This window comes from Archocentrus centrarchus, chromosome 23, assembly GCF_007364275.1.
Source record: "Archocentrus centrarchus isolate MPI-CPG fArcCen1 chromosome 23, fArcCen1, whole genome shotgun sequence".
Lineage (NCBI taxonomy): Eukaryota > Metazoa > Chordata > Actinopteri > Cichliformes > Cichlidae > Archocentrus > Archocentrus centrarchus.
The window spans coordinates 11,113,499-11,140,002 of record NC_044368.1 but is presented as its reverse complement, the minus strand read 5'-3'; the positions used below and the strand labels follow the sequence as shown (position 1 = coordinate 11,140,002).

The following is a 26,504-nucleotide window of genomic DNA, read 5'->3' as shown; positions in this document are numbered from 1 at the left end:
AAACATTTTACCTGGTAAAATAAAGGTTTAAAAAAATAAATAAATAAAAATTTCAATCACCCAATCCAATAAACGGTACCAAACAAGAGTCAATAAGCTGTCATGGGAGCAGCTCACACATTCAACAATGCTGCTCAACCCACAAATGCATTTTCCTTACAAATGTGGCACCATTTAAGGGGGAATAAACAGGCTTTCCATCGGTATGAGATTTATTGCCAAGAAGCATTGTTACACAATCAATCACACAATCAAGCAATCCACCAAACACAAATTTCCTTACTTTTTGTTTCTTAGAGCCATTCTTACTGCCATTATTTGTACTGACAACACATAGGCATATAAGGATTATATATGGAGATTCTAAATATCACATTTGCCCTCTGATCTCACTTTTACATTTAATATCTGCCTTTCTTTCAAAGTGTGTTATATCTTTAAAGAGAGAATTGTTAAGAGAAAGAGAATGAATCCACTTAAATAAATAATCAAAAAACAAAACAAAAAACAAGACACACTCCAAGAGGGCAAACTTATATTGTATTTTGTATATATTAATTTTGTTTTCTTTGCTCTTTTTAAACACACTTTAAGAGGTTTGTAGTGCAGTAAAAATCAGATAAGGGTTGCGCGGCAGATGTTTATTTTCAGGAACTGGAAGAGGTATGAGAGGAGCAAAACACCAGACTCAAGTCACTCAAGACTGTAAGACCAGACTGACCAACCTGTGCACCGCCTGGATTTATTACAAGAAAGCCTATGACTCAATGCCGCACACATGGATCCTGGAATACCTAGAACTGTACAAGATCAACAGGAACCTAGGAGCCCTCATCAAGAACTCAGTGGGGATGTGGAGAACAACACTAGAGGCCAACTTCAAAAGATTTGCACAAGTCACCATCAAGTGCAGGATTTACCAAGGAGATGCTCTGTGCCTACTGCTGTTCTGCAGAGACCTGAACGCCCTCAGCCAGATCATTAACAAGACTGGCTACGGACACAGACTACAGAATGAAGCAAGCATCAGCTTGGATGACATCAAGCCAGGAGTGAACGAGACATCAATTTACCGATCCACAGCAATGACATCGGAATGTCATTCGGACTGGAGATGTGTACTCGGATGGTGACAAAAAGAGGGAAGGTAGTCAGAACTGAGGCAACTGCACTGCCAGAAGGCAACATTGCAGACATTGAGGATAGCTACATGTACCTTGGAATCCCACAGGCAAATGGGAACCATGAAGAGGCCACTAGGAAAGCTGCAACTGCAAAATAAGGCAAGTCCTGAAGAGCCAGCTGAATGGGAAGAACAAGATCCAGACAATCAACACCTACCATCAGATATCCTGCTGGCATAATAAGATGGCCAAAAGAGGAGAGTAACGTCAGTGATTTCAAGACAAGAAAGCTCCTTACCATGCATAGAGGTTTTCACCCCAAATCCAGCAGCCTGAGACTGTACACTAAGTGGAAGGAAGGAGGCCAAGGACTAGAGATTGTCAGAACCACTATCCTGGATGAAAGAACAAAGATCTATGAGTACATCAGGAAGATGGCCACAAATCATCATGTGCTTAGGGAATACCTCAGGCAGAAACTTGAGAAATAAGAGGAGAAAGAACAAGATCCATTATAGAAGGACAGGCCTCTGCACGGCATGTACCACCAGCAGATAGAAGAAGTGGCTGATATTGGAAAATCCTACAATAGCTGGACAAAGCTGGGCTGAAAGATAGCACAGAGGGATTAATCATGACAGCACAGGAACAAGCTCTAAGCACAAGATTGATAGAGGCTGGGGTCTACCACACCAGGCAAGATCCCCAGGTGCAGATTGTGCAGAGATGCCCCTGAGACAATCCAGCACATAACAGCAGGGTGCAAGATGCTAGCAGGCAGGGCACACATGGAACACCATAATCAAGTGGCTGGCATGTATACAGGAACATCTATACTGAGTATGGCCTGGAAGTCCTGAGGTCAAAATGGGATACGCCCCCAAGGGTAGTTGAAAATGACAGAGCCAAGATCCCGTAGTGGGATAGACATAGTAGTGGTGGACAGGCAGAGGAAGAAAGTCATAGTAATAGATGTAGCAATACCAAGCAACTGTAACATCAAGAAGAAGGAACATCAGAAGCTTAAGAAATACCAAGAGCTGACAGAAGAGCTTAAGAGGATGTGGAAGGTGAAGGTAACAGTGGTCCCTGTGTGCAGAGTCCTAAAAACAGCTAAGATACTGCACAGGACCCTCAAGCTCACAGGCCTCTGGTAGAGGACTCGAGCTTGGTGGAGGACAAAGACCACCCACAGGGGAAGTGGCGAATTTATTTGGAGGCCTTTGGAGGTGAGTTTGTTATACCTTACTTAACAGAAGTGCATTTACCTGTACGTACACAATCACAGCCCTGGTGATTTTCATTTAGAGAGGAAGGCCAAAACCTTAACCTAGAAAAAAAAAAAAAATGCAAACACTGAATGAACTGTTGTCCTATTACTGCACAAGGTTAAACAAACTCTTCAGTTCTTTACTTCTGCACAGAAAGGTCATGGCTGGTCTTACTGGAGTAGAGGCAGCGATCGTCAAACATTTTCCCACAAAGCAGCCATTGTCCACTACTCATAATACACTTCATCTCTGTATTTGCCAGATAAACAAACCAACTGTCAAACAGGGCTTGATTACTGCAATTCATATTGTCTCCAATTGTTGTGAAAAATTCTGCTCATCACAACCCATCGTTGCCATTGTCCACAAACACAGTAATTATTTGTAGAAAACACTCAAAATAACTTGAAATTAAAACTCCAGCAAAACAACCCTTACTCACTTAAGTCAGGAGGCCTTTCCAAATGTGTACACTGGTAATCTCAACTATAAGGGGACAAAAATCTGTCCAAAACCCCCCCCAAAACAAACAAAGAAAAGCAGTGGAATTTCTTAAAGACAACATAGACTTACTGGTCACTTTGTTATATACATGTTCAGCAGCTCTTTAATGCAAATATCAATCCAATCAGTGCATTTAAGCATGCAGACATGGTCAAGATGGCCTGCTGCTGTTCAAACCGATGGTTTGAACAAGATGGTTGTACCAGACAGGCTGGTCTGAATATTTCAGCAACTGCTGATCTGCTAGGATTTCCCTGCACAAACATCTTTAAGGTTTACGGAGAATGGTCTGAAAAAGAGGAAATATCCAGTGAGCGGCAGTTCTCTGGGTGAAAAGATGCCAGAAGTCAGAAGAATGGCCAGAATGCTTTGAGCTGATAAGGCAAGAGTGACTCATATAACCATTCGTTACAACGAAGGTATGCAGAAGAGCATTTCTGACAGATGGGCTACAGAAGCAGAAGAACACACCAGGTGCTACTCCTATCAGCTAAAAACAGGAAACTCACCAAATCGTCACGAAAAGTGTGCAACAGATGATTGGAAAAATGTTGCCTGATCTGATGAGTCAGAATTTGACGTAAACAGCATGAAAGCATGGATGGATCCATCCTGCCTTGTATCAACAGTTCAAGCTTTTGGTGGTGTTGGGGACACTTTCTTAGCACACTTTGTGCCCTGTGGTAACAGAACAGTATTGTTGCTGCCCATGTCCATCCCTATATGACCACTGTGTACCCATCTTCTGATGAATGCTTCCAGCAGGATAACACACCATCTCAAAAATTGTCTCAGCTACACTAAACACAGACCTTCTACAAGTTATTTTCCTGCCATTCTGCAGGTATGATGGTTTTAGATACCGCAGAGTCCACATTTGAGAACTCATAACAGCAAAATGGAAAAACACTGCATGATAAATGACAAAACATGGCCCTGCAAGTTAGGCTAAATACATTTTTTATTTTTAAAAACCATACACATTACTCGACAAGTTTCAAATGTAAATCCAATCACGATATCCATTTAAAATGCTCAAGATAAAACAGACATGAAGTACTTTTATTTCCAAATGTTAAAAGATAAAAAAATAATAATCCATAAAACAGATGGAAAAACATTCATTCCCATTACAGGAAGAAGCTACAGAACAAACTCCTCACATGGATTCCTCTCGCCTTTTCAATTCCTCACTTTCAATCCTAGCTGCTATTTTGTCATCTGTAAAACAAGGAAAACAAACCATTTGTGACTTTACATTTCCACTTCCCTGTTCGCGGCCCTTCAGGTGAAGCCGGCCAGATGGCTGCAGGAAAAATCTGCAGCCCGCTGCCCGAGTTTATCCCGTGTGGGGTTGGGCAAAGCACCATCCCAAACATTTAAGTGTGTTAATACGCAAACTAAAAAGAGGCCTGTTCTCTTTCACATCATTTGCACCCTGAGATGAATCTTCCAGAACAAAAAACACATTTTAGTGGCCAAAACCCCCTCCCCATAGAACATGATTGGTGTCAAATCATCCAAAATTGGTTAGGTACGATGAAAGGTATCATCAGTATTGTCATAAAAATACAAAGGTACAATTTTATTACGATTTGTATCAAAATTCTTTTTCCCCCAAGGAACGCTACGAAATAAGTACCCTGTGCAGATAGATACCAGTGTATGCCTCGGCTTTATTCTTGAAAAATGCACAATGTCGAATTCTTTAGCGTTTCCAGTACATCAGGTGTCAAAAATAGTTTTACAAACAAACCAAATGCAGCAACGTTTGTTATTAATAATGCTTAAAGGAGTTTTATGGACAGGGTAGTTGTTTTTAATTTTTAAAATGCCAACAAACCAGAAGTCAGAGGAATAAAATCAATATTTTCCTAAAGCTTAAAGAGAATGAAATATGAAAAATGATTCACTTTCTTTTGGACCAAAGACGATGATGTTTTTGCTATCTAAATACACAAAGTCTGAAGCAAAAGGTTTTTTTTTTTCTTTTAAATTAAATACTTTATCTATGCCTGAGTAAACAAATGTCAGTATTCTACATTGGCAGGGGGGCTGAGAAAAATCAAAAATAGAAATAAAATGCAGCATTTAAATTAAAAAAAAAAAAAAAAAAAGAGCCCAGGGTCCATATTTATCAAGCATCAGGAGGGAGGAAATCAGTCTCAACTGTCCCCACGTGTTAAAGAGTGAGGATGATTTGGTCCTGCTTTTAGCTGTAGAGGTCGTTTTTTTTTTTTTTCCCCGGAAGGAGTCTCCTGAAGGCGGTAAATGATGGGACCAAGATTGTCTAAATTATTATTGAAGCCAAGGCACATTGATGTTTAGTCTATGTGAATGTCTTACTGACAAATAGACGCACTGGTTCAATAGATAATACAGCGCTAGTTTGAACTGCAGCGGTCATAAAAAAGGGAAACAAAAAGAAAAAAGAAAAAAAAAAGCTGATTGAAGTCATTTTAGTGCTTTTGGCAAAAACATTTTTTAGCCTTAGCATGCCTGAATTAGCCCGTCACATATCCACAAGCCCCGCATCGAATTATCTATGCTTCTGAGAGCAACCTATAACTGCTACAAGAAGACCTTTTCATATTACGGTTCCACAAATCTAAAAGAACTCCTATTTCCCGCTGAAGAGGCTTCATAAAGGACCTCGTATCCGACTCTGAGGTAAGACTTTGTTTCCTCCTTCAATTTTTCGGCATGATAAATAAGGGCCCGGAATATTTTCTTAACTCCCTTTAATAACTTAACCTTTCAACATGTGGAAATTCCTGAACACAACATAATTAATGAAAAGAGAATCCAGAACTCCAGAAGGTTTTGTGCACATGAAAACTAGCGAAGAAATGGAAGAAGTTAAATATTTATAGCGATGTTAGTGGACAAGAGGCCTTAATTATTTCTCCCGTCCCGTCTCCTGTGAAAACACCTCGTCAGATGGACCTCTTTTTCTATACAAGCCTTAGTGTTTATCGGTTTGGCTAGAAGGTTCTATATTTATCTACAAATATATAACAAATAAAACTTGCAGGCAAAAATAGTTAAGTTTCAATAGAAACACCCTTTTTTCCTGAAAATACAGCAGTATCTGAAATAATCCTCTCATTCATTTCTTAATCTGTCCCAGTTTTCTGCATCATACATCAGGAAGCTCTTTTGCCTACAAACAGAAAAAAAAAAGTATCTACAAACTTTGTAAACAGACCTGCTTTTTTTCCAAAAACATAAATAACTCAAAATATTAACAGCCGATGGAGCAGAAATAAGTTTCAAATGAGCAAGGGCCAAAGAGATAAATATACAACACCATTCAGATAAAAGAGAAGCTAAAGGTTCTTTCATAACTCTTACAGACAATCTTCAAGCTAGGAGGAGCACCTCCCCATCTCAATTAAAATATAATATAATAATAAAAACAGGTCACTTTCAATCTGAGTTTATTATCACCCCTTGTTACCAAGAAAAACAAGTGTTACCAAGGAGGGAGGGGTGAAGACAGAGTCCTTGTGTTGCAGTGGGATATTAATAAGAACCAAAAATGAAAGAAGACCAAAGAATCCACACCAAGCCGTACATTCCTCTGAATGTTTGCTGTTCTGTAAGTCCAACCCAAGCCAAGCTCACACAGGACTCCGCTCTCCATCTAACCCTCAGTCTCTTTGATCCTAGTGTCTGTTCGTTTTGTCTGAGTTGAGCTCCTTGGTGGCGGGTAGAAAAGAGGTGGTGACGTGTGGAGCCGGGTCAGATCAAAGAGAGGTCTCCAGGCTGTGTAGTGGGCTCCCTGGGGCCAAGGGGGCTCCTGACTTGGGGCCCTCGGGGAGGAGGTGGTTACTGCTTTCCACAGCATTATTGTTCTGGTTTGGGGAAGGAGAGACTGGCGTGGTGGGGGCAACGGTGGTAGCAGGCGAAGGTGTGGGTGAGGGCGGCGTGGGAGTAGCATTGCGGGGGCTGGCGGAGTTGCGCTTGGTGGGAGCGTCGTCCTCTGCGTCTGTGTCATCTATTAGGGGAATATGGGGCTCAGAGTCCTCTATCCGAAATTCGGGGTGGGTCATGAAGTTGTGGATTGATGATCGTGACTCTGGCTTCTCCAGCCCCTCATAGAGGGAGATGGAGCTGCGGAATGCCTTCACCACTCGGATCTGGAAGGAAGGAGAAGGGACAGGGAAAGGCACATATTTACTTACATTTGGTAATGATGCAAGTGTGCCATTTTATTTCAAACCTGGAAAACACCTCAGATAGAAACCATGGACGTAGGTTTTACTGGGCCAGAATAGGTGAGTTTTAGGTGCCTCAAAACCAGAAATCTGTGAGGGGAGGAACTCCCAGGGAAACGTGCAGGTATGCAGTTATTTCTAGTAGGAAGTCTGCACCTTGTAAGACTAGCCCAATGATAAGTAGTTGTCTCCAACCATCATCTAGACTATGTTCTCGTTAATAATAAATAAATTTAAAAAAAAGTTCCATTTTAATGTATGAACAGGAGCAGCCAATATTCTTTCACTTTGACTTCTGTCTCTCAGTGCAGGTTTAAATACCTGAAAACTGAAAATAAAAATGCGGCCATGGCTGAATTTTAGGCCTAATCACAGCCAATACACAAACACACAAATAATGAATCAGGCTCTAATTTAGAATTACCACCAATTTGCGTATCTGGAGACTTGGAAGGAATTTAATAGGTGGGCACCAAAGATTGGCATCAGCAATTCAATACCTAAGCGAATGTAAATAATGGTCTCAATCAGGGAAAAGTGGGGTTTTATATACAAGCAGCACTGTAAATTGCTGTGGAAGTGCAGGTTCATGACGGTTCATAGGAAAAACGTCCAATAAGTGGCGGGTATAAAAGTGGAATTCGAAAGCCTGTCAGTTCACCCTCTAGAAGGCTAGGGGAGAGAGTGACATGTGAGCCATACAAATCAGGGGGCCACAAGTGCTTCAGAAGTTACAACTTTTTTCTTAAAAGGTTATGACTTGATTTTAAGATCTTCTCAACTATAAATATATCATAGGTTATCATTAGTTATGGCATTGAAAAATTGCTAAGGACTACTGTTTCAGGGTTTCCATCAGGAAAGTTGTTAGATCCGGTGGCTGCTGTGGTGTGCGTGGGTGCCTGTGTTTAATGTTGCACTCCACTATCTACCCGCTACAATGCTAATTGCATTGTGACTCAGAACAGTCCCATATGTGCAGCTCTGCACACAAGAGGAAAGACGAGGGAAACCAGGGCAGTTTTTGTTTCCCACTTCCAGCATGAAGAGAACATGTATTGTGTAAATATCTATGTATACATTATAGACACACACTAACTGGACCATAGTGCATGAATATTAGCTGAATAGGTACAATTGTATTACACTGTAACATTTCCCTAGCTCAGGTCTTCTTTTCCTTTTTTAAATACAATCTTAATCATTAATTGTGCGGTTACACAGGAGAGGGTGGCTGCATACGTGCAGCTGTTTCTATTAAAAAAACAAAAAACAAAAAAGATAAACTGGAACACGCACTGATGCAAACTTCGTTTTGGAGTCCTGTTTGGTACTGTATCTTACTTTTTTGGCCCTGAAAGTGAGAATATGGAGGAGAGGGTAGAGTTCCAAGATATTAACTAAACTACCCAGCTATGTCAGCAAGATCCACAGACTGTGTGGATGCAATGCACAGATACAGATACCCAGTAATTAGTGCTAAAACACAAGCAGGTGATGCACAGTAGATCAGTAGCCTCGTTGGCACCCACCCATCACTCATACCAGCCTAACAATACATAACACCCCATACAGTTGCCATAATGGGGGAAAACGGTTCAAATCTGGTCTTTGTACCAGCCTTTTAACATGTTTATTTCTCCTCTAAAGTTGGGCATGGTTCATGGAATCTATGTCCGTTCACTTGCATTTTGAGCCAGGCTCCAAGTGGCCATATGAAGAACTGCAGTTGTTGGCACATCTGTACTGGTTTAATCTTTCAACTCTGGAGGTTGATGGCTTGGTACAGATGGAGAGCACAAAGGAAAAAAAAAAAAGCTTCCAGCCTCCACTGTTGCATAAAAAGGCTCTAGGTTGCAATCACGTCTGACAGACCTGAGTGATAGGATGTGCGGAGTGGGTACAAATTGAATGTTGGTTAAAATGAGTTTCTGAGAGACAGAAAACCTGCAACTGTTGGAGACAAAACTGAAACTAGTCTTAATAGTGATGAAAAGTAACTTAAGGAAATCAGTCAATATCTCAGGGAGAATACAAAACACTGTCAAACTTGATGCAACGTGTTTTTCTGTGCGAGTATATTAGTATTTCACAAAACACTTGGTAGAGGTCTGTGTCTGATTAATTAAAATGCAAAAGGGAACCAAAAAAAGAAAAAATGAGAGGAATCATGTTCTTTCTACAAGAACACATCTGAAGAGGAAAATAAGGGATAGAAGCTGGAAATTTTACTGCTGTTGGGCATGCTGATCAAAAAATAAAGACAGCTGGAGAGAGAGAGAGAGTGGGGAAAGAAAGGAGTGGCAGAGAGACAGAGAGAGCCTAAGACAAAGTAAAGGCTGAAAAAGAGGCAGAAAGAGAAGAGACAGAAAGACAAGAAAGAAACGGGTGGTCAGTTACAGCTTATGCTTGTGGAGTTAAAAACAAAGAAAGCTGCAGCAGCCAAGCATGTCTACAAGCTGGTATACATGTCAAAAACAGCACAAAGAGAAAAAACTCACAAACGAGACCAGAGACTTGGAACCCATGCAGAGCGCGGCACTACCTTGTGTTCAATGGTAGTAAACCTTTGAGTATAGCCCATGACACATTTCACAGAATCTAAAGAAGAATATGTGGGGAGTCAGTGGGATTCATTGTTTTTAGGTTATTTGGGCAGCAACCTGCCACTTGGACACATTTTGCCAACAAGCTTTCACATACAGAAAAATGTCCAAATATTTTAAGGACACCTGAAAAGAAAAATATTAGCGTTTAACAAAAAAAAAAAAAAATATCCCCATCCCAATTAAGTGTCCATAAACTTCAGGTCCAGGGATTTAAAGTCAGTCCACCTAAAAGAGACCTAAACATTACTGTAGCACTGCATGATACTGCATGATATTTCAACATGGCAAAGGGAAAACGACATTGGATCTGATGTTGATCTGCCTGAGAAAAATCCCATGTTTACATTCAAGAGCACAGTCATTTATTCGATTTTACTATTTTTGTGACATCTGTAAGACATTTAAAGTCCACTGTTGGTCAGGTGATCTGTCTGGTACACTCTGAAAGAGAAAAAAAAAGTATCACTGTCAGCAGGAACGCGGGCAAAAGGAAGGAGTTTGGAAATACCACCATCAAATGACCCATATCCGGTCTCGGCACAGTGATCGTCCTCTGTGTGGCTGAACAGCATGTTAAAAGGCAGTTAGACTTTATTACAAGCATATACAGTTTTCCATCCAAAGACACCATCAAATTAAAAAAATATTACCACTGGATGTTATTGTATTCTCTTTCAAGTAAACCCTTTCTTCTTCTGGAAAAGGCAAGGTCTTATTTTCACCACTGACTGAGAAGACATCCACTGACACTTGGTTCATCTCTATTCTTTTAGACCGTGATCATGGGCATATACTCAAAACATTTACCTGGCTAGGGACTAGAGAGCTGTGACAAAGACCCATGAGTGCTACAGAGGCACAAGGCAGACTGAGGCAGCTGCAGACAAACCTGGTGATTGTCAACCCAGGATATAATATTTTAATCATAGTAAATATACATCATCCCCCCCAAGATATCAGTAAAACCTTATTCATTTCTGAGACCAAAGCAGAAGCAGAACAGAAAACATGATGACACAGAGATAACACCTTGACAATAGAAGCAACCTGGTTACAGGATACATATATATACAGCAGTGTTATTGAAGCAATATGGAAGATGTGGATTTGGTATCTTTTTTTTTTTTTTTTTTTGAAGAAAACAGGGGAGAACATTAGGAGAAGCATGAGAGAGTAAAAGTGTCAACGTTAGGTGAGAAGAAGAGCGGAGAAGGAAGATGTTAGAAGAAGAAATAAAAGTCTCATGCACTAGAGGAGAACACGCACTCACACCCCACAGTGGCAGAAGCGGTGTTGGCGGAAGTGGCAGTAGTGGTAGTAGTAGAAAAGGCTACATGTGTAGGGCTAGAAACATTGGTTACATCGTGCTGTTGTTGGCTGGAGTTGGAGGCCTGCCGCCTTAGAGCCCCCTGAAAGGAAGTTCCACTCTGGAACGCACTCACTACATCCATCTGCAAAGAATCAGACAGCGTGACAGGAGAAAAGCCCAGAGGAAATAAAACAACACAGCCAGAGGAGAGAGAGAAAAGAGAGAAAAATAAAGAAAAGGCACCAGTAACCATAAGAAAAATGTCACTTCGAAATTGGATTTAGGCATTATAATTAAAAAAAAATAAGAGGAAAAGGTGGATGGTTGGGTTTAAAGGCACTGATCGGAGGGCGCGCTTACTCCAAAATCTGACCTCACTTTCACTCTTTTCTCTGCAGATTCCTTCCATACTTCCAGCTATAGCCATGCCAATACTCTGAACATTCAGCTGTTCTACCGTGCTTTGCATCCAATCCAATTCACTTGCTTCTCGTCAGTACCTTCAAACTAGTTTTAATAGATAGATTCAGACTGAGTCAAAAAAAAAAAAAAAAAATAGGCATAGGACCCTGCTTTAGCTTAGAAGCAGAACAGAGAAATTAGAGAAAGGGCTGTTTTTTTAGGGCACAAGCCATTCTTTAAGAATGCCAAGAGAAACAAAATAGATTTTAAGCTGGAAGAGCAATAGAGAGTTAAAGGGTTTATGGCTTTTGATTCCCTTGGTGTTGGGTGTGGTGGTGAGTGCTCCCCGTGAAACTCCGTAGATTTGTTACCTGAGTCTGGATGCGATTGAGGCCTCGGAACCACAGGATCTGGCCTCGGCGAAGCTCCCGTTCAGCATGATCGATCTCATCCATGTCCTCCAGCTCCTCTAACTCCTCATCTGGGATCTCCTCTTTTTGGGTACCGTGGCCTGCTGTTTTCAAGAATTTTAAGCGGCTGGTGGGTATTGAGGAGATAACCTGGAAGACATGAGGATATAAATGAGCAACTGCGACTTTTGATGAAGTTTTACTCCCCAGTGCAGTTTAGAGCTTTTCATGGCAGAGCAAGCCATATCCCAACTTCATCACAGGCATTAGACCCTGAAACATTTATGTCCTGTCAAATGGTGTATATGTACCGGTATATATGTGTATACAAAAAGGTATACATTTGATGATACTTGTGTGTGTATATATGTATTACATTTAAAGAATTGTTCAAAACTGAAACAATTATAAAATAACTACATATGTAGTAGTTACCTTCAAAGGTAAAATAAAATGTAATAAAAGTAAAATCACTTTAATACAATGTGTTTGTGCTGGCTACACAAAAATCTCAAACTGACAGACCTGACTAAACTAAGCTCTTCACAGCAGAAAGGAATGTAATGTACTATTACACCTCTTTGACAATATCAGGAACCTACTAGATTAGATCCGACACAGGGGGGCAGTGTAATACCATACTTAATGCATCTTGCCAAACAAAGGTAAAGCTGTATTGTCGTCGTACCTGTCCCCAAAGAAGAGAGCCAAAGCCTAAGAAAGTGCACCACAGCCACTGGTCAATTGTCAGAGACACACAGCTGAATGGCTTCCCTCCGAACTGCACTATAACAATCTTTAAAAAAAAAACAAAGCAGAGAGGCAGAATTAATCAAAGAGCAAAATCTTAGATTTAATCTGTGCAGACTGATGCCTCAGGATAGTCTTTAGTCTATAGTCTACTTTACCTGAATAATAAAAGTACCAAAGACAATACTACAGAAGATAGGGTTGTTGAAGATGCCTTCAAAGACATTCCTTTCACCGTGGATCTTACGGGCATTTATCTCGTTGAAAAGCTGCATCATTACAAAGGTATTGAAGACAATGGTGTAGTGTTCTGAGGGTGGGGCATGGAGAGGTGCATTCCTGCCACTGTCAATGTCAAACAATTTCTCTCCTACAGAAAAATCAGACAGTATATTTTAAATAAATGAATGGACTTACAACGCACTAAAAAAAAGAATAATAAAAAAAAAATCATAAGAAACCAGTGCAGCGTACAGAGAACATCTTCAGATACAGAAGTGCTTCTTACCAGCAAAGAGAAGTGTAAAAATTATGATTAGCTGGTACACTCCCTGACCCAGGATATTTTTCATCATGGTGCGGGAGATTAGAGGTTTGTTGCGGCCGTATGGCTTCCTTAGCAGCAGGGCTTCTGTCGGGGGCTCTGTGGCCAGAGCTAATGAAGCAAAAGTGTCCATGATCAGGTTGACCCACAACATCTGTACTGCTTTCAGTGGAGAGTCCTAGTGCAAGAAGAGAGAGTCATCAAATTAGGTCATGGAAATTCAGAGCATCTATTAAACATATTTCAATTGCCACAAAGCAAGCTGCATGTCTATGAGCTGCAGCAGTGACTGCATTGAAAAGTGCATATTTGGATATGAGGTGTAAGACTGATGGCAGGTGGGGAAATAAGCATCTTCAGTGAGAAATGGCAGTGTTTTGATTTTAGCACACATACAAATGTTTCCAAAAAAACTGAGCATTTATTTTTTTTAATGAATGAAGATGAGAGCCAGGTAAGTTGCATATTTCCACAAAGACACAATAAATTTTCCAAAAGTTATGCATCAGATCCTGCAATTCTCCTCAGTTTATTGCTGGATCTTCATTCACTAATCTGACTTTATTTCTGTTCTTTCAATTTGTTGCCCATGGTACCAAATCAGGTTGAAATACACTATATTGCCAAAAGTATTCACTCACCTATCCAAATCAGTGAATTCAGGTGTTCCAATCACGTCCATGGCCACAGGTGTATAAAACCAATCTTTAAATATCATAACTGTTAGTGGTATTATAATAAAGTGGAAGTGATTGGGAATGACAGCAACTGAGTCACAAAGTGGCAGACCACATCAAATCACAGAGTGGGGTCAGAGGATGCTGAGGTGCATAGTGCGCAGAAATCACCAACTTTCTGCAGAGTCAATCGCTACAGACCCCCAAACTTCATGTGGCCTTCAGATGAGCTCAAGAACAGTGCACGGAGTGCTTCATGGAAGGGGTTTCAGTGGCCAAGCAGATGCATCCAAGCCTTACATCACCAAACGCAATACAAAATGTCAGATGCAGTGGTGTAAAGCATACTGCCACTGGACTCTATAGCAGTGGAGACATGTTCTCTGGAGTGACAAATCTGATGGATGAGTCTGGGTTTGGCGGTTGCATTGTGTCATGTGTAAAGTTTAGTGGAGGGGGGATTATATTGTGGAGTTGTTTTTCAGGAGTTGGGCTCGGCCCCGGCCTCTTAGTTCCAATGAAAGGAACTATTAATGCTTCAACATACCAAGATATTTTGGACAATTTCATGCTCCCAACTTTGTGGGATCCGTTTGGGGATGGACCCTTCCTGTTCCAGTGCACAAAGCAGGTCCATAAAGACATGGATGAGCGAGTTTGGTGTGGAAGAACTTGACTGGCCTGCACAGAGTCCTGACCTCAAGCCAGTAGAACTCCTTTGGGCTAAATTTGAATTGAGACTGTGAGCTTCTGGAAGAATGGTCAAAAATTCACAGACACACTTCTAAACCTTTTGGAAAGCCTTCCCAGAAGAGTTGAAGCTGTTACAGCTGCAAAGGGTGGACCGACATTATATTAAACCCTATGGATTAAGAATGGGATGCCACTCAAGTTAATATGTGTGTGAATGCAGATGAGCGAATACTTTTGGCAATGTAGTACAATTATATATATATATATATATATAAAAAAAATAAATCAATCAAGGACTCAATATGTTGGTGCTAACCTGTGTGATGCAGGCTCCTGTAAAAGCTACAATGACAGCCACCACATTGACGGTTAGCTGAAACTGAAGAAACTTGGAGATGCTGTCATAGACGTTTCGGCCCCACATGACAGCTTTAACGATGCTGGAAAAGTTGTCATCAGTCAGAATGATGTCAGATGCCTCCTTGGCAACATCTGTCCCAGCAATACCCTGGAGACAACAAGACGATCATTAAGAATCTGTTGCATCTAGCCACCAGATACTTAACAAGATGATTTAGGTGCTGTGGCCTAAATTTTGACTTCTTTCTAGTTGACTGCTGGAGTTACCATGGGATAGTGAGCAAGATGTTGACATTAAGAATGACCTGATTTATCTTCATGATTAAATTGAAACTAAATTAAACACAAATTACTTACCATGGCAAAGCCAACATCAGCTTTTTTCAAGGCAGGACCATCATTTGTACCATCTCCTGTCACTGCTACTACTTGTCTCTGTTCTGCCACTGTGCTGTCAATAATACCTAGAATAGCAAAAATATAAACATTTAAAATAAATCCCCCACAGCCTAAAATGAAAGTCTAGTGATGTGACCCTCCTGAAAAAACAAAACAAAACAAAAAAAACTAAACAAACTCATGTTAGTTCACTTTTTCCATTTTTACCCATACCAGAAAAACATAACTACCTTTGACTAAGGTGTGTTTGTCTGTGGGGGAAGAGCGAGCCAATACTCGTAGTTTGGGCCAGATCTTGTCAATGCGTTCTTGTTCAATCTAGAAACATGAAACAAAACCCTAATAGAATCCAAACAGCACATCTGAAACAGTCTCTGTGGTACACTATTTTGCTGGGGCCCACCTCTCCCTTTTCATTGCGTATCCTGCGATTGAACTCTTTTCCCTCCAGGCAGAGGAAGTCATCTCCAGGCTGTAGGATGCCACACTTGGTGGCAATGGCTCGAGCTGTGTTGATGTTGTCCCCAGTCACCATCCGCACTGTGATTCCAGCACGTTGGCATTTCCTGATAGCATCTGGGACCTGAGGGGAAGCAGGAAAGCACAGGAGGAGGAAATGCACATTACTACAGCATATCATTAGGGAATTTAAACTTGGACCTCAGCTAAAACGCATATATATTTGGGATTTTAAACACTAAAGTAATCATTCATTCAAACATTCATTGTTTTGTGAAGGGTTCATTAAGAATATCAGTCATTTTATCACATTATTTTCAAATCTCATGCGTCCTTTCCTGCAAGGCCAACATACCTGTCCAGTACATAAAATGGCAGAAAGCCAAACTAAATGAGTGACAGTGGAGCATCTAAAAAGCAAATGATCTAACTCTTCTGGGGCAGGATTATACTCCTTCATGATGCCCACAAACAGCTGCAAACATCACAGAAGCATATTTGTACTTTACTTGTAGGATGCATGCACAGATGGTGCCTTTGAGGTGTAGCAAACTTACACCAAAAGGATTAATTATACAATTTTTGGAAAGTCTGGATCCACCCAACTAATGTAGACTGCTAGGTTTAACTTTTTATAATGTTTACATTAACCAGTCATTTATTTGGCATTACAGCTAAACCATCTAAAATGGCATCAAAGTCATTACTGATGCAGCTGCGTTGAGTGCAAGCACTGCAAACAGTAGTTGGCATAAACCTTTCAGCTAACTGAAACCACCATATTCTAAGATTTGATCTAATGATGGTTTGCTTAACGGCAGACACATCTAGCCACAGCGTCATCAACTCCATCATCTGCCAGTAGTAGCAACTACATTCAGACCAATTTGGAAAAAATATAAATAAATGGAAAAGCCCATTAGTGTCATCCTTGAATAGTTACTGTGCTTGGACCACCAGCTGTCATATGGTTTTTCACTCCACTTTGCAATGGGGTCATTTCTCATTCATATATGTTTGGACAACAAAATCATTCAAAACACTTCTCTTTGAGCATAACCTTGCAACTTGTGAAGTTGTGAAATGTGCCACATGTAAACAGCTTGTCCCACAATGGGTTCTGACACAGAGCCAAAAGCTTATCCTCTGAATGAAGCGCACATAAATACTCTCCTTTTGAAGACAGCTTTGTTACTAGCAATCACACTAGTGAAATTATCAGTGATAATCATGATTTTAGCATATGCATAAACACTAAAAAGAAGAGGCATTTATGTGACACATGCAGCACATTTTTTTTGTGCAGGATATTTTTTTTCAATTAGTATAATGCAACTTGTCCTCCATGTGTAGCCACTAACCTCTGGTCTAACAGGATCTTCGATGCCAACCACACAGATGCACGTCAGCCCAGTGAGGATATCGTTTTCATTGTCCCAGTCAGGCTCCCCGTCAGTAGCAGGAAAATCTCTGTATCCAAGACAGATTGTCCTCAAGCCCTCTGAGGCCATGGGCTCGATCACTTTCTTAACCAAGTCATCTCTGTCCCGTGGGCGGAACACCTTTGGCTCACCATTAGCTGTCAAGATTTTATAGCACCTGAAATGTGTAAAGATGGCATGTTAAATTATAAATGTAGAGGAAAAGAAAGAAAAATAATGTGTGTAGGAGGGCAAAACACCCAAAGACAAAAGCCATTAAGAGATGGAGTTGAGAAACATGGATAAAGATGGAGAGAGGTACAAATGCATAAATGTAAAAAAAAAAAAAAAGTCATGAGATTTGATAAAAGGGTAAGAGAAGAAGAGAAGACAAAGCATTTGAATGGTGAGGTTCAGCAGTTAGAAGTCATACTAAGCCCTCTGTGGGTTAAAAAGAAGCCTGCTTGGTTAAGAGGCTTACAGAGCTGTTACCGGCTCATTTTCTCAGTGCCTGTTTTTAAGTCGCAACGTAAGGGGCTTGGGTGGGATGCACTTGAACTTCTTAGCTGCTTAAGCCATTACACATATCATTTACAGCAAAGTCTGGCCAGCTGAATTAGTACAAAAAAAAAAAAAAAGTGCTATGGAACAGCCTTTTATTTAGTTGATCGGGCACACATGATTTCATGTTTCTTCAGTAAAGAAATCAGAGGAATTATTCTCTAAGAGGATAATATTAAACCATACAATCCCAAATATAAAACACAGAGCATGTGCAACGAACATGAACAATGAAAATGTCCCTTACTTTTTTAAGAGAATTTCTGAGGCTCCTTTGCTGAACATACGGTAGCTGCCATCAGCCATCTTCAACACAGTGCTCATAGACTTGCGAACTGAGTTGAAGGTGTAGACTTTGTAAAGTTTTTCTTCAGGGATCTCGTTGCGGATAGCCTGGTAGTCACGTTTTAAGTCAGTAGAAAAGCCGAGCAAGGCACATTCGGTCTTGTTACCCACCTGTCGAGGCAGACCCCCTTCTTTCTCTGGAGGCTAAAGGAAAAACAAAGTGTAAAAAACACAAAGTGCAAACAAGGCAATATTCAACCTGCTACACAGTCAGTTTTAGAGGCACACTGCTTTTCACAAGCATACCATGATCTTAGTAGTGTAGGCGCAGTTGACTGCAATGCCCAGAACCAGGATGTCTAAAGTGGAGGAGGGGATGTTCTCTGGTTCAGGAACCTTCTTGTAGTGCTTTTCAGCTATGTGGGCCTGCACCACAGTCATGCGGTTCATGGTGAGTGTACCAGTCTTGTCAGAGCAGATGGCAGTAGCATTTCCCATAGTCTCACAGGCGTCCAAGTGACGCACCAGATTGTTATCCTTCATCATTTTCTGTAGGAAGATAAAAAAGCAGTCTGAAAACACTGGAAGCTACATTTTCTATGCTGGAAACATTTTAGTTTGTGTTGCAAAAACATGCAGAGAGTTTTACAAGTGAAATGAATAGCTGCTTGATTAGGTAAAGTCCTCTGTTGGCTAAACAATACCCTAAAGCCAAGCAATGATCCTCTTTCCTAAAGTTGCTAACCAAATCTTAACAGCCTGATCTGCTAGTTTTAATAGGCTAAAGTGTAAGCTGGTCAGGTCTCGCATGGGTCACTTGGCTGGGAGATTTTACCTTAACAGAATACGCCAAGGAGATTGTTACAGCAAGCGGCAGGCCTTCAGGAACAGCGACCACAAGAACAGTGACACCAATGATGAAGAATTTCACAAAGAACTGAATGTAAATGGGAGTGCACTGCTTAACCCAGGATAGATTCTGGACCCAGAAGGTATCCACTACAAACAGCACCACCAGGATGATAACAGTGATGGCTGACATAACCAGACCTAGGGGCAAAACATGGGAAGAGAAGAAAGATGTTAAATCATATTACTATCAGAATATTGCTTATAGTGGATGTAATTGTGATTAAACAATATAAAAAGTTGGGCGATATAGAACAATAAAGTTGCAGTGAACACAGGGGTACAGGAGTACAAGCACATAAAATGTTTTACAATCTACAGCACTCAGCTATGCCAGAAACAAGTGATTTTGGCTGACTCACCTGCTTTTCCAATCTGTACTGCTAGTTTGGTCAGTTTTCCCTGGAGAACAGACTTCTCTTTCTTTGGCAGGTTGGCTTTCTTCTTCTCCTCTGCATCTGCTCCCTCATCACTGTTCAGAGGCTGCATTTCCATTGCAGCACCATCCTGGGCTTTAGCTGCAACAGAGAAATGAGACAAGGCTGTTAAAAGAACGGCCTGACAATTCCAGTACTGCACTGACCATTACTGGTGTTGAGTGTTGTAAATACATTTATATAAAGGAATACTATCTTCAAGGTATTTAAGAGAGACTCCAGGATTTATGGAAGGAACTGTGAAAGAAATGAAAAGGATTTTTTCCCATATCAAGCCAAGCTAGCATCTATGACAAATCAGCACAACATACAAAGGGCACAGAGTATTCATTCACAGTCGGGCACCATGTGAGGCCTGCATAATTTGAATATTTGCTTACAATTTGCAAGACCTGAAATAAAAATTGTATTCATAATCTCCACCTGAAGGTCGATGGAAGTCAAATAGATGTATTCACTTCACCTGTCATTTTAGAAAACGCCTGAAAAGCTTCTATACTTCCTTTCTGTAGAATATAAAAATAGCTCAACAACAGGCCTGGGCTAGATTTACCTGCCCATAACATATTTGATTATCTGATTTTACAGGTAACAAGTCACAGCAAGCTGTTTAAAACCAGATCCCAAAATTGCCATGTGATGAGAATGTTTCAAATATAATCCCTGCAGAGCACTACATTACAAATTAACTGATTAAAGGAAATCACTCAAAATTTTAGCATGCTTTGCCGCTTCCCTTTTATCCAAGGAACTTGGGAAATGTCACAGTAATTATGTTTGTGAGCTGACTGCACAGTAATTAGCTAAAAGATCTGGAAATGTAATTACCATACTACCATCAAGAGGTTTAAAGAACAGGTTAACTAGTCAGTGACACAGAGATCTGTTTGAGGCATCTCCTCCTCCTCCAATTAAATTCCCATAAATCTCTTCTCAATATCCCTCAGGACCACTTTCTGTATCCTGCAGATCTAATGGGAATCCCAAACCCACATCTAACTAGGTAACCTTGGACACACAAAGCCTCTAATGCCAAAAGGAGGAGAAGAGGCAGCTGGCAGGCCAGCAGGGGCTGGTCTCTGTCGTGTCACGCACAATGATAAAATCATTAGCTTTTTTTGGGCACTGACTCTACCGCAGTTCCTGCAGGACGACTGTCACATTTTCTTACCATTTTGGAGTCTTGCACAATGTACGGAATTCTTTTAAAGCATGGGAAGCCCCTGTCCAATTGGGGGATAATAAAGGCTCTATTTATGGTACAATGGTATAGACAATAGCACGATATTGTGTGCGTATGTATGCAGCAGGAAGCAGGAACACTGGGCTACTGCAGCTGCTGTGGACTGTGGCTTGCTCTGCACTTACATGGTCGGTGTAATCTCAGTCTAAAGGATTACTGCTGATTCCTGGCAGGCAGAGGGAATCTGTGCACAAGGGACCAGCGCCAGGGTTGTGGTCACAGACCCAAGCACTACTGATCATAGTGTCCCAGCAGGGGAACAAGCCTGGCTCGCTGGCTGAATTACCACTAAACAGTCTCATTATCATTGTTATCGGTCTGAAATTGCAACAGTGCAAGTCTCAGAGTTTGACTCTGAATAGTTCAGTCTGGGACATCAATAGAAATCAAATTGAGGGGGCCTGAGGGAGAGTCAGAGAGAGATGGGTGGGAAAGCAGATGTTCTGGCCCCAGAATTGTTGCATGGCTTTAATCTCCTCATCACTAATCGCTATAACTGGATTCAGTAGCACCTGCTGCTCGAAGCGCAATGTGCCAGGGAAGGACGAGAAAAGAAGAGAGAGACATAGACAGGAGGGCCAGACAGTACAATGGATAGTCAAGAACAGCCTGTACTAAGTATACGCTGACATGGGGGTCATGCAAAAATATGCAACTCCTCATTACTTGCATGAAATCATGGCAGCCAATTATTAACAGATTGAAGCTGTAACCTACCCCCGGCACTGCTAAATGGGGAGGGCCACACTGATAAAGCTAAAGGCTAATACCTAAATGTAGGCACTAAGCTGCGAGGCAATTACACATGGTTAAGTGCGTCAGTCTGTGTGTGGGCAAGTTACTTACCTTTCTTACGATTTTCCACAGACCCATCCTGCTTCTTATCTGTGAACGAATACAGCAGTTAGTATTAGTCATAATTGATAGGAAAATGACTTTTTTAAGAATTAATAACTTATGATATATGACAAATATTGATAAATGCTCTCTTCATACAGTTGTTAGGCCTATCACTCTTACTGTTAAAAATTACAGATTTAAATGACAAAAACTTTGGCATCATACAAAAGGCATGCTGCAACTAGTTGATTGTTGGGCAGAAAATTAGTCCTCCATTGCGACACTGACAACTTCTAAAACTTGTTAATATAAACTAATGTCAAATCAGGGCTCTTTGTAAGCATGCAAACCCTGCTTTAAGCTAAACTTTTCTGCTTTTTTTAAAAATCTCAAAAGAAGATGGAATTTTTCTGTGGAATGTAGAAGTTTTGGAAACATCTGTGCAGACATGTCACTTGATGTGCAAGTGTGTGTGTACGTGAATGTAAGCTGGGTTTATTAAAAACAACCACCAAAGGAGCATATTAACTTTTTCTCTGTTTCTTCTTCTCCTCCTTCTCCTTTTTCTTTTCCTCTTCGTCATCATCGTCCTCTTCCCCGCCTCCGAGTAAAGTGAAGATAATTCCAGTTTGAGAGTTGACACCCACAGCAGTGACCACCATTTTCCCTGAGCCTTCCATTACATGGGTGCCTTTGAACAGAAGAAGGAAAGCAGAGTGTAAAGGACATCAAGAAACCATTCCTAGACAAATGACCTGCTCTTTGTTTCACTATGTTTCCATATTACTTCTCCCAGGTTTCTGTTTAGACACTGGTGGTAGCTTTAACCCGTCTATCCATATTTGTTGCTTTGAACGTTTCATCTTGGTTCAGTGAAAATGTTGAGCTAGATTCCTTTGTTGAGAAGGTGGTTTAGCCAGGCTTTCAAGCGGTATGTTGAGCTACACACAAGAAACTAAATGCAGGTTTTCAAATGCAGGCAATAAATACAAATGAATAGTGCACTTGAAAGTACAGAAAGAATCGCAGTCACTACTGAAGATACACTCCAAACCTTTAATCAACAGCCTTTAATCAAAAGCCAATTGTTAGTCTGTCTGAAATAATGGAATTCTGAGAGGCTATAACAGTGTCACATCTCTGGCTTTCCATTCCTCTCAAGAAACGGCAAGATCTTTGATTTTTATACAGAAACATCAAATATCAAAAAATGAACACAAGCTAAGCCGCAGTAAAAGAGTGAAATCCATGAGGCTGACAGCTGAGGAGTGGAAAGCATTTAAAAAGGTGCCTGTGTAAATTTGAAGACGCTTTTCTTTCATTCGTGAGAAGGGATATAGACTGTGTTAAGGGAAAATCAAAGAGTGGCAGCGAGGCAGTGCATAAAAAACACAAACACACATGACTCCTCTGCCTTGGAGGTGCGCCAAGTGACAGCCAGATGAACTAAACAAATGTGTTTCTCCCTACACGCGTTTTTCTTGAGAAATGACTACAGCAATGAAGGCAATGCCTATCTGAGTGCAGGGCTTTGTGGACATATAGGAGAATACATATAGGATGGACACAGAAAAATGGGAACTATTTCAGCTTTACATCTGGGAGATATATGGCTGGCTTGCGCTAATCAGCAGGATTGGAGCAACAATTCTATTTCAAATATGTTTTCATCAGAACACGAGTTTCATACTCTGCGGAATACTAATGAATATTTGAGGTTCAACTATTTTCAATTTGCAATTTTGTAGCAGCTTATATATGAATAATCAAATCATCACCTGTTCTTACAGATTTAAAAACTCCATGCAAGAAGTATTTCAGAAAATTTCTTAAAAAGCAAGTCAACATGTTTGACAAAATAAACTGTCAAAACTGAGAAAATTCAACATCTTCCAGTACAAACCAGTAAAGAGAACAAGTCAAAGGTTCAGGTTACCTGATAACAGCATTGGATCTTTTTCTAGTGTTTTCTTGACATGGTCCGACTCCCCTGTAAGTGAGCTTTCGTCGATCTTCAGATCATTGCCTTGGATGAAGACTCCATCAGCAGGCAAGAGGTCACCTGAAACACACAAAGCCAAACAGGCCTTTAATTTGGAGAAACAAAGTCTTAGTAACAATTTAATATGTATGCTTCAATCACAGGTTTGCAAAGATTTTCTGACTGACCATGAAATGTCCTTATGTGAAACACTTTAGTGTTTGTCTGTTCAGGGGTTGGGGGTTATGTCTGTAACTGTCTTTGAACTGCTTTATCGATTTTAATCATTAGTGAGCTGGCTGTTGGACTCCTTAATATCTCACAATGGATAAGATGGGGCGTTAGACTTTTAGAGAAATCCCTGTCTTGCTCTGTGCTGCTAATTCACAGTATGACACAAGCTGTGGATGCACTAAATGTACAATAGTATCGTCTTGTGACAGAAATTGTTGCCATGGACAGCCATTGGCCCATAAGTCTTAATGAAACTTGGACTATACAATATCTTAACATTCTTAAACAACAGATTTCTCTTTTTAACAATCAAAGAAAGATTTCTATTTAATTGAGCTCTTACCATATTTTACTTGTGCAATGTCTCCAACCACAATTTCCGCCACAGGAATTTGAATAACTTGTCCTCCACGGACAACAGTAAATTTCTGTTCCTGCTCAATGCGGCTCTGGAGGCCTCTAAATTGCTTCTCTTTACTCCAGTCATTGAATGCTGTCACCAGCACCACACAGATAACTGACAGAAGAATAGCGGCACCCTCGATCCAGCCCGCCTCTGCCTCATTTTCATCCTCAACACCACCAGCAGCTTTTCCACAGTCTGAAGAAGGTCAGGGACAAATATTAATATACAAAGCATAAACTTAAATCATCATCTTACGTCTGACATTGAAATAAACAAACAGAAATATAAATGTAAAACACATTACATGTATCATGAAATATATTTAACAAGAGATATAATTAAAGACTTAAAAAAAAAAACTAATATGCATTAAAAGTAACATGATCCAATAAAAACAAGATAAAATATCAATAAAGTGTTGCTTACTTTCTCGTTCGGTATCTGGAGGTCTATAAAAAGAAAGGCCTAGTGAAACTACGGCTGCCACTTCTAGGATAATCAGTGTGACATCCTGTAGCGCCTCCCACACTAACTGTAAGAAAGTTTTGGGCTTTTTGGGTGGTATAAAATTTTTCCCAAACACTGTTTGCCGCTTCTCAATGTCTGCAGGCTGCCCACTTAGACCTGGGTAGGCAAAGACACACACACACACACACACACACAAAAAAGGTAGTTAATTCATAAAATGTTTGTTTTAAACCCACTGGGGAATTTCATATAAAACAACAAATATTTATTCACATCAGAAAAAAGAAGGCCTTAATTATGTGCCACTAAATTGGAGCACAGATGGGTGAGATGCTGCAGTTCACAGGGGGAGCGCATGTCTCACTGAAGTAAGAATCAGCGAGCTGTGCTCTCATCAGCGGGCCTCCAAAAGCATAATTTCCAAAAGGATTCAGCATTTTTGACAGGATGCTGTGGAGGACACAATGCTTGCAAACAATGACACACATTCTGTGGGCACTTCCAAGCATTTTCACCTCTTTCAGACATGCCAATGAATGTGAAGACAGTGGTCAAATCTAATCCCACAAAACTGCTGTTTTCAATACAATGACCGACTGACTTGAGGTTGAATCAGCTTTAGACTCACAGGTGCCTATACACACACACACACACTACTGTCCTGTTATAGAGTCATCTCTCTGATACATTACACGTCTAGTTGGACTGAGAGCCATTCATCCATGAGCAGAAAGGGAGCTTTCGGCAACAACCCATTCAAATGCCTCCACATTCAAGGCACAGTCATATATTCAAAAGGGCCTTCGCACATTTGATGATGCATGACAGTTTTTCAGTTCTGCTCATGCTGGCTGTGTGTGGGTGACTGTGCAGACTGGATGGAGAGGAGGTGGAGGGGGACTGAGGGCCGGGGAGGAGTGACTGTGTGAAACTGCTACTGACAGGCAGATGGGGGTGAGGGTGTAAAGGACCGAGACTATTAAAGAGTGGAGATGCTGATGGCTAAACGGAAGCTGCACTGGCAATATCAGGATCTTAAGAGGGAAAAGGATCAGCAGGGTCAGTGCATGGAGCGAAAGATGGAACAACAGAAACATGCAGACTAGAGGTATAATAAAAGCCATGACACCACCTTGGAAACTGAGCACAGTCACAACAGCACAGACAATAAGATACATTGTTCTTCTGTTTGTCAGACAATCCTCCATCTCATACTGTAAGTACAGACAGTTCAATCCACAGATAGTGGGAAATGTTCTCATTTTAATTTAGATGACACTGTAATTATTTCATGTAGTAACAATTAATTACTAATAAATAATTAATGAAATATGACCATGTGCCAGAAAAACACCAATTCTGGTGAGGCTTTCTATTATATGGAGAACTGTAAAATAAAAGCAATGAGTCTGTTACTTTGACAAAAATCTTTTATGTCATTTACGGCCATTTAATAGCCAAAATGTGTGTAAGATTAAGAATTTACTCTATGCAGGAAAAACCTTGATTAAAATACAAAAAACAAAAACAAAAACAAAAAAAACCTATACCATATAATTGGGCTGCTCAATTAATCTCAATCGCAATTTTAGCATCCCACAATTAACATGATTGAGCGAAAAGCATGCTCCATCAGTAGAACACAAAGCAAATCAAGCTTTCTATAAATCAGCACCTGACCACGAGCCTGCAATCACAGCTGTTCCCTGCTCCGTGCTGAATGAAGTTTCCTTGACTTGTCTGGATGACTAACACTATGTTAAAAGGCAGATATACAACAAAATTCAAATATCTGGCACAGCAGAAGGGAAAGAGCTTGTTCCTAGAAGTGGCTCGTCATTCGTTGTCTGGAAATAGTTCAGATTTAGTGACGTTAACCAAGAATAGGTTTACATGAAAGTGCAATAAAAACTGAAAATCAATGAATAATTGTGACAAATAATTGTGATACTGATCAAAATAATGATAATGCTAATTATTTTGGCCAC

General features: G+C 40.5%; 1 protein-coding gene across 2 annotated transcripts in view; it reads right to left on the bottom strand.

The window, feature by feature from the left end:
• Window positions 1-5,103: 5,103 nt before the first annotated feature.
• The window catches only part of atp2b1a (ATPase plasma membrane Ca2+ transporting 1a), a 41,513-nt gene continuing 20,112 nt past the window's right edge, over window positions 5,104-26,504 (bottom strand). Inside the window, exons 3-22 of one of the 2 annotated variants that reach the window (XM_030720650.1) lie at window positions 24,475-24,672; window positions 23,986-24,243; window positions 23,364-23,489; window positions 21,957-22,118; window positions 21,434-21,472; window positions 19,270-19,425; window positions 18,834-19,048; window positions 18,305-18,547; window positions 17,961-18,202; window positions 17,093-17,330; window positions 15,676-15,855; window positions 15,503-15,590; window positions 15,231-15,337; window positions 14,830-15,021; window positions 13,108-13,321; window positions 12,758-12,969; window positions 12,538-12,645; window positions 11,811-11,999; window positions 11,090-11,179; window positions 5,104-7,041 (exon numbers count right to left, since the gene is read on the bottom strand). In XM_030720650.1, coding sequence (XP_030576510.1) covers window positions 6,649-7,041; window positions 11,090-11,179; window positions 11,811-11,999; window positions 12,538-12,645; window positions 12,758-12,969; window positions 13,108-13,321; window positions 14,830-15,021; window positions 15,231-15,337; window positions 15,503-15,590; window positions 15,676-15,855; window positions 17,093-17,330; window positions 17,961-18,202; window positions 18,305-18,547; window positions 18,834-19,048; window positions 19,270-19,425; window positions 21,434-21,472; window positions 21,957-22,118; window positions 23,364-23,489; window positions 23,986-24,243; window positions 24,475-24,672 — 3,650 coding nt within the window. In that variant the 3' untranslated portion in view covers window positions 5,104-6,648. The remainder of the gene's footprint in view (window positions 7,042-11,089; window positions 11,180-11,810; window positions 12,000-12,537; window positions 12,646-12,757; window positions 12,970-13,107; window positions 13,322-14,829; window positions 15,022-15,230; window positions 15,338-15,502; window positions 15,591-15,675; window positions 15,856-17,092; window positions 17,331-17,960; window positions 18,203-18,304; window positions 18,548-18,833; window positions 19,049-19,269; window positions 19,426-21,433; window positions 21,473-21,956; window positions 22,119-23,363; window positions 23,490-23,985; window positions 24,244-24,474; window positions 24,673-26,504) is intronic. The other variant, XM_030720649.1, reaches the window with a different exon arrangement.